This window comes from Bremia lactucae, linkage group LG1 (assembly GCF_004359215.1).
Source record: "Bremia lactucae strain SF5 linkage group LG1, whole genome shotgun sequence".
Taxonomy (NCBI): Eukaryota; Oomycota; class Peronosporomycetes; order Peronosporales; family Peronosporaceae; genus Bremia; species Bremia lactucae.
The window spans coordinates 6,487,424-6,495,857 of NC_090610.1; the positions used below are offsets into that span (position 1 = coordinate 6,487,424).

The 8,434-nt window shown below is 43.0% G+C and overlaps 1 protein-coding gene across 1 annotated transcript; it reads left to right on the forward strand.

The window, feature by feature from the left end:
• Positions 1–2,334: 2,334 nt before the first annotated feature.
• CCR75_004121 (uncharacterized protein) lies at positions 2,335–4,827 on the forward strand (the record flags this gene model as incomplete). Its single annotated transcript, XM_067962211.1, has 1 exon — positions 2,335–4,827. The coding sequence occupies one exon, from the start codon at positions 2,335–2,337 to the stop codon at positions 4,825–4,827; it is 2,493 nt and encodes an 830-aa protein (XP_067816143.1).
• Between the last annotated feature and the right edge of the window lie 3,607 nt (positions 4,828–8,434).

An 8,434-nucleotide genomic window follows, 5' to 3' on the forward strand; every position in this document is an offset into this window, starting at 1 on the left:
AAATCCAGTACGATGAAATCATCATCATACTGTAAATCTCTTAACGTGTAGTGAATTTCACTACTGTTATAGATGCGCCTGTCGCTAGACGCGCCGTCATCCTCGTTGGAGAGATGTCGCGCTCAACATATTTGAGCCTACGACCCTCTAGTGACTGGCGACGAATAAAGTTATTCAACGCCCCACAGTCCACTAGGGCTCAAAGTGACAAATTTGTCACTTTTAAGTTCAAGGTGATGAGAAATACCTCATCGCCAGGTGCAGACACACATAATGAATGTGTGTCTGGAGAAACTTTTGCCAAGAGAGTTGCAAAAGTCTCTTGAGGTTGCTGGATCAGTAGGGCGTTGCGCCCCTACTGACTCCGACCGTTTGTTTTGGCGGTCCGCCTCGCTGTTGTGATTTCGCAACAAAGTCGGATCCGCGACCGTTGCCCTTTTTGGCATTCGGTCCATAATTACGTTCAGTACCCCTCAGTACTGGGCGTGAAGCACTATACTCATGAGCGTAGTGTCCTAACTTTTGACAGCGATTGCATTTATGCAAACGCTTGTTGTTCGAATAGCGAGGTTTCTCGCTTACGACATAAGAGAGGTCCATCGGTTCTGGACCTCCAAGCTCGTGTCATCTTGGAGGACGATACGATGACGAACAAGCTTGAGCCTGTCTCAAGCTAAAGTCCTCCTGTTCCGCAACGGATATTGCTTCTTCAAGCGTATCCAGTTCCAAGCGAAACAGGTGGGTCTTTACGGGACCATCCGTAAGACCTTGCATGAACATCGTAATCAACATGTGTTCATGAACTGGATTGATCGTGATACTACTCGCTAAGAGTCGTATGTGCTAGCATAAGCGTGAACATCACGCTTGCCTTGCTTGAAATTCAGAAGCTCTAATCGAGCTCTGAACTCAGCCCTAGGCGGTTTAAACGTCTGTTTGAGCCGGGCTTAAAAGCCTCTAGCGAGCCAAAGACATATGGGTCGCACGACCTGCCAAATTTGACTGAGCAAATGCGACTTGCATTTGCTCGTCGACGTTGTGACGAGCCCTTATGGCATCGTCCAACTCGACAAACCATCTTAAGAGGGAGTCTTTTTCGACTCCCCTATACTTAGAGATGTCAATCTTTAAGGTTTTTGGACGACGCGCATGTGTCATCCCAGGTACAGAAGTCAGTACTTGCTGTGACCTCAACAGTTCTGTCTGTTGAGAGCCTTGCTGATTTAGCATGGCTACCTTCTCCTTTGCCTCGTTAAGTTCATATTGTATAAACTTGGCGATGGCTGAATGGACGGCATCTCTGTCCAAACCTGACAGCATGGCCAAGATGGCATCGTTCCCTACGGTCGAACTCATTCGTTTGACCGCACTCCTTTCTATGTCACTTAGAAAGGAGTAGCTATCACGCAAAACGTGATGCGTGTTTTCGTTATCATTTAACATGTCCATGTTAGATGATTGGAACTGTGGCCCTTGGACGGACTACAATGTGCTACCAGGTGTAACGGGGCACTACGACTTGTACTGCTCAGTACAAGTCCACTTCGCTTTGCCTCAGTGCGAGTGGTGCCTCACGTCACTTCACGTACACTAGTACGTGCAGAGGAAGACTCTCTTTGAACAGTTGCTTTAAAGAGGGTTAGAAGCAAACTGTATTTATTGCAATTAAGCTCTTCTGTTTCTATCTATTTAGTACTAACTTAATTATTAACTAACACAAAACAGGTAATATAATATAATCTATCTATCTCTTTGCGCGCGTCTAGCGCTGACTAGACCGCGGAGCACAAGTAGATATAATGGCCTATATCTACCAATGGATAAGCTTTCTGAATATTAATATGCAAAGTAAATTCTTCAAATATTATCTGTCTTTTAGATAATATATTAACAACCTTAAAGTGTTAATTTCATGTAACGATACACTCCATTACAGTAACGATCTTCTATCTTTTGCTGAACTTATCATCTTAATTATTATCTACGAATGGAGCCTTCTTGCGCACCGCACAATCGTGCCTTGTGACGATTAGTGAGGTTGTTTTAAACTCAAATCAACCAATCAATAGATCTAATGTCTTATTTCTTATTGCGTCGATATTACCATATTTTGCACATTACAACTATTTAGTCAAATAGCTAATAAAATAATTATTTGCACTTCTTTGCTTATTTTTCTGTCATAGAACATAATATTAATATTTTCTCTTTCTTAGGAAATAGTACTTATGTAACGAACACCCCGTTCCACAAATTGTCGTTCATACGTCCGTGTAACATTGCGACAACTACGTCCCGCATGTTGCGCTTAGTGATATAATTTACGCCAATCAAATGAGATCAAATATTTTGATGGTTTGCATTAGCACCCTATCCCTCGAGATTTTGCGACCTCTTGGGAGAGGGCTCGTTACTCTTGCAGATTTTCGAGTTCACAATTCAAAAGAGAAAGACGAAATACAAATGGTGAAGCTCATGTGTGCCTTAATCGGAGAGAAAGGCGTATTCTATGTGGATATCGACGAAAAGGAGCCAGTCGGGGACTTAAAGGACGCTATTAAAACTGAAAATCCAAACGAAATAAAATGCGATGCTGGCGATCTCGAGCTGTACTTGGCGAGGAAGGGGAACGCGTGGCTGTCCGATAGCGAGCCGAGTGCAGAGCAACTCGAACAGGGAAAGGAGGATGATGACATCAAAAGAATGCTTAATTGTGAGCCATTAGATTCAACTTGGTCTATCCAGGATTGTCTAAACGAAGAACAAATGCCCGCGCCACAGCTAAGGCAAATTCACGTGCTGGTGGTGGCTCCAATTGTCGCTGTTCCTCGAATCGTCCCACAAAAAATACTCACCATTTCGCCGAACAGCAATAAAGCCGAAACTGTGAAAAGGTATGAAACTCTTTCCAAAACACTTGCGAAACAAGAACAAGTCGAGTCACTTTCAAATGCAATCTGCGCAATCCTCGAGGGGAATTTTGAGATCACACCATTTGTTGTTTTGGAAAGCTCGTCTGGTATGGGAAAGACGCAAATGGCATTCAACTTGAACGCCACTGGAAAATTTGATGTTTTTTACCTATGGGTTGATAACGTAGATGATAAAGGACAAGACATCAGTGCAGCGTATACATCACGTACCAATGTTTTCAGCATTTGCCTCAATAATGACTTTGAACTTAGAAAAGATCTTGGAGACGGTATGGGCAGCATTAGATCATTGCAAGGCACAAAGTATTTATGGCTTTATAGATTTATTCATGCTGCACTGCTTGGAAAAAATGAAGTTGATGACGCTGCTAGGTCTCGCGAAGATGTTGAAAAGGCACTCAAAGATCGTGCTACGAGTGGAAAGAAGCCCTTCATCTTTTTCCTCGATGAATTTCCACGTGAAATTGATCGAAAAGCCACATCAAGCAATCCTGAGGCTTACGATCAGAAGCGTCGACTTCGTCTCATGCTAAACGTATTTCGATCGTTTGGACTTGTTGTGATAGTCAGCTCCACGAGTGGTACGGGACGAAATTTGGTCTCGGTTTCCTCTGGAACTAGAAACAATTTGGATTATCTGTGGTGCATAGTGCATCCACTTTTACCTCGTACAGTAATCGGCAATGACATTAGAATACTGCCAACCGTTTTACAAGACATTATCGCTAATAGTCGGCCGCTCTTTGCTTGGAAAGCTGTCGAGTATATGCGGGAAAATCCGTGGAGTGAGGGCAGCAATACAGCAAATTACTTAAATGCACTGGTTGGACATTTGGCACGGATATTTGCCGATATGAAGGAAAGACGATATCACGAGTTCATTATTGGTCAACTGTGCTTGTTGCTCTCCTCAAGTTATCGTGCTGAAGACGATAAAGTGAATTTGATTGACAGTCATTATGCTTGCTTAGATGAAAAGACGACATTCAGGCTGATACTGAGGGGTAACGGCCATCTGTATAAAGTCGAAGGCAAAATCAAAGCAGACGAAGCCAATATCGAGGCTGAAGACAGACGTACCTGGAAATGTCGTAGTGTTTTTCCTCACCCAGCGAATGACGTGCTACTACACTTGACGATGACCGGCGGTTTGTTATATCGTCCGTTTAAGCAGCCCTTGCGTGAGGTCCTATCGTCAGTCTTGACTACAACAATGCATTTTCATAATACCAACCAGCCTATGAACGATGGGCAGCGTCTCGAAGCATTGGTGTCAGCGGCCGTCGTGTTAGCGAGTCATGTTGGCGGACTCGGCGGGGTGGCATTACCGACATTTTTGGGTCGGCTTTTGTACGAGTTGGGCGTCAGGCCACAAGATGTGAGAATCGAATTACCTCGAGGCGTTGAGACAAGCGAGAATTTGGTCGTTCCATTCCTGTCTCCTCCAAACGTTTTGGAATGGCCACCTTGGCTGCTTGATGACAAATTTATGAAGTTTAGCAATCTCGTTCGAACTAGAAACCGTGAACAAATCGACTTTCGCATTGTTTCCGGGGAGATATCTGGCGAATGCATGGACGATGGACACCCTCTGCCTCTTAATACAATGAGAGAGATACTGTCGCGTGTACCCGCTGATTCCAAAGTGCATTTGGTGGTAACGAGAGCGATGCAAAAGAAATATTTCAAGGAAGGAACATATGCAACATTTGTGCGAGAACACAACTTACCAGCAATGGATGTTTATCGCATTTCAGATGAGTCGACGCTTGAAGCAATAGTTGGGATGGAGAATCATGAATTGCATAAAGTACAGTGCATGGATGATGGCAGCACGAGGCTCTGCGAAAAAAAGCTGGTCATTTTCATCGTGATTGGCACTGGAAAAATCTAGTCAATTGAATTCTTTTTTCATTATGTTTGCTTTCTAATCAATACAAATTGCTTTGACGTACATTCTATACAATGCGTCTTCCGATTCATGTATTCTTCGCTGCTCCTTATTAACATGCTAATGATGTAACAGGGTGTCTCAGTACATAATATTATTCTCTAAAAGAGTAATAATGAATATTATGTTCTATGAAAGGAAATAAGCAAAGAAGTACGAATAATTATCTTTCTTAATTATTTGACTTAGTAAGTCGGCAGTGCCCCGTTACATCGGCAGTGCCCCATTACATACTCGCGCATCAGTGTCCAACCTTAGCGCGTCACCGCCAAACTTTTCGCACAAAGTTTTTTTTTATTGCGATGGGTGTTTAAAGCTCAGTTCTTGAGGTGGACCGACAGGTTATCTTTGCCGAGTAAATCTCACACATTCCCTGCAGGCTTTCTTTCTTACCTTCACCTGCAACAGCTTTGACTTTGATTTGGGCAACGTTGTCGCGACTTTGGCTCATCCATCGCTTCTTTTTTAAAGAGAATTTAAGAATTGTCAACCTTGATAAGATCTTTTGCAAAGAAATCGAAACATACTCTAACTCATCGAGAACTGGCATTTTGCGTCGACGCCTTCGCCAAGTAGACCATAACGAGTTCATAGCATCCTAAGTCAGCAGGAATTTATAGCTCTCTTCAAAATGTCAAGCAGCTCGGACCGTCGACATCTTAATAACTAATAGTAAAAGGATTTGGATGGCGTATCGCGTCTAGTTTTTGTTCATTAAAAATAGCAACAGAACCACCCGCTCAGGAGCATGCCCATTACATGCAAATATAATAAAACCACTATGAAACAATGCATTGATGAGTGACTCTACACTTGAAAGACAAATGATTAAGACACATCCTAAGTGTTCAGGCCAGGGCACACTTCCTCACAGAGAGGACCTATCTGTCATTAGCAATGAGCTTTTCATGCTTTGTGCCTCAATACTTTCTCCGAAAAGTCAGTGACTAGATGTTTTATTTTTCCTCAATGATGACGAGCGAGAAACTCGCTCCGTTCTCACGTTCAACCAAAATGTGAATTTAAGATGTTATGATTAGCCGACCAGTTTCATGACCTTCTGTTGATGCATTCCGAATGATAATCGAAATAGAACGTCCATATTTCTAGATATGTCGTAACTCTGCTACCTATTCGGTTTGATACAATGGCATACAAACTCACATTATGAAATCGTCGAAGCAAGCGCCCTTTTGTACGCGATCAGCTCTAAGAAATGTGCTTAAAATTGCAAAACGGCCTTGTGACATTTTTCGATGTTCTCCACCTATAAGCTCGCAATATAAGGAAACAATGAAGGAAATTTCCTCCACTCGCACGATTAGAAATGGGTCGCATTAGCTCTGCTCAAATCCTGTTCTCATCTTCAGATGGATGCATTGCCTTCGTAACGGAAGAATGCTGACGTCGGCGAAGGCTTTATTATTAAGAAGGCCTGTGTAAAATACCTGCCCATTCCTCACATATGAAATAGGTGTATGCTTCGCGTCGATTGACTGGATATCGAAAATTTAGATCGAGGCCAGCACAACTCTTCGCAACCTGCCACCTTTTTGTCAAAGCAGAATAAAGACTTGGAGGACAGACGATGGGGCAAAGGTCGCAACAGACACTCATTGGTATTTATTTACAGGACCACGTACTACAAGCGCAGGCTCTTTGCTTATAACGAGGTAGATTGGGCAGTAGTATTTGAAGTTGTGCTGTGAACTGACTTGTTCTTCATTCAACCTCTCGCTTCACTACGCAATTTGTCGCGTAGGAAGAAGGGACAATTTAGGGTTTCAATGTGTAAAGGTACCCCTAAAGAGCCATATATAACAGCCAATACAAGTACAGCCGCTGACTCGGAATTAAGTGATCCTTCGTTTAAAGATTGCTCAAAGCAAGAGCTCTCGAGCAAGGAGAGTCCGCTTAATACTGCTAGCATCTTGTCAATCGCGACAATCTGGTGGATGCATCCTCTTCTGAAAAGCGCGGCTACAAGGCTCCATTAGACGAAAAAAGCGTATGGGATCTCCCGACGCCAGACCAAGCTCGTCCTCTCCAAATCAAGTTTGACAAGTTTATCGCTGCCGAGGCCGAACGATGCGCAATGGACAACCCAAACGTCCTAATGTAAATCGTGCGATCTAAAAAGTGTCAAAGACACGTGAGTCGGTCGACTCGTACTTAATCGAAATCCACGATTTTTTTTGCTGAAATTGAGCAGTTAGCCTTTTCGCCGTCGCATATAGTTCCTGGTATTGAGCCATCGCCTGATAAGATGCTACAAGGTCGTCTCTTTTCGTATCAAGATACGCAACGCTACCGACTGGGTGTGCATTATAATCAGCTTCCAGTTAATCGTCCTTTGTTTGAACCACAGACCTACCAGCGAGATGGCTTGATGACTATGAATGGCAACATGCATGTATTAAGCAATTATTTTCCGCATAGCAAGAAAGGCCCACAAGAAAATAGAACACTCCGCTTTCGCACTTATGAGGGTGACCACGCAACTGTGGACAAGTATTCCACCTACGATGACGACAATAATTCGCAAGTTGGCATCTTTTACATTATAGCTTTGGACATGGCTGGACGCGAGCGTCTGACTGACAATATCGCTAGCTCGCTCGTCAACGCGTTTGAACCCGTGCAGGCACGCGCGATTGAAATTTTTTCAAAGTGTGATGGCACTGTAACGGGGTGTATCGTTACATGAAATTAACACTAAAAGGTTGTTAATTAATATTATCTTATAGGTAGATAATATTTGGAGGAAATTACTTTATATAGTAATGTCCTGAATTCTTATCCATAAATAGGTATAGACCATTATGTCTATTTATTCCGCAGACTCATCAGCTGTAGAAGTAATCAAAGAGAGTTACAAGATAAGATAGATAAGAATGCATTTACATGTTTAGTATTAGTTTATAGTTAAGTCAACATTTACAAAGATAGATTAACAAGACACTTAACTATATTAATACAGTTTTCATTTTACACTCTTAAGCTAACTTGCCTTAAGAGAAGTCTTCCTCTATACGTACAGTGTACGTCACCTAACGAGAGGCACCACTCACATCTGAAGCAGTGTGAAGTGGACTTGTACTGAAACAGTACAAGTCGCAGTGCCCCGTTACACCTGGTAGCACTTTGTAGTCCGTCCAAGGACCACACTTCCCACATTTAACATGGACATGTTAGATGGTAGTGGGAATACGCATCACGTTTCCCCTGAAAGCTACTCCTTTCTAAGTGATATAGAAAGGAGTGCGGTTGAACGAATGAGTTCATCCGTAGGAAACGATGCAATCCTGGCATTACTGTCCAACTTAGACAGAGATGCCCTCCATTCAACCGTCGCCAAGTTCATACAACATGAACTTGACGAGATGAAGGAAAAAGTAGCCTTGCTGAATCAGCAAGGCTCTCAACAGGCGGAACTGTTGAGATTACAACAGGTACAGACCCCTGTACCTGGGATGACGCAAACGCGTCGTCCCGAAACTCTAAAGATTGACATCTCAAAATATAGGGGAGTCGAAGAAGACTCCCTTTT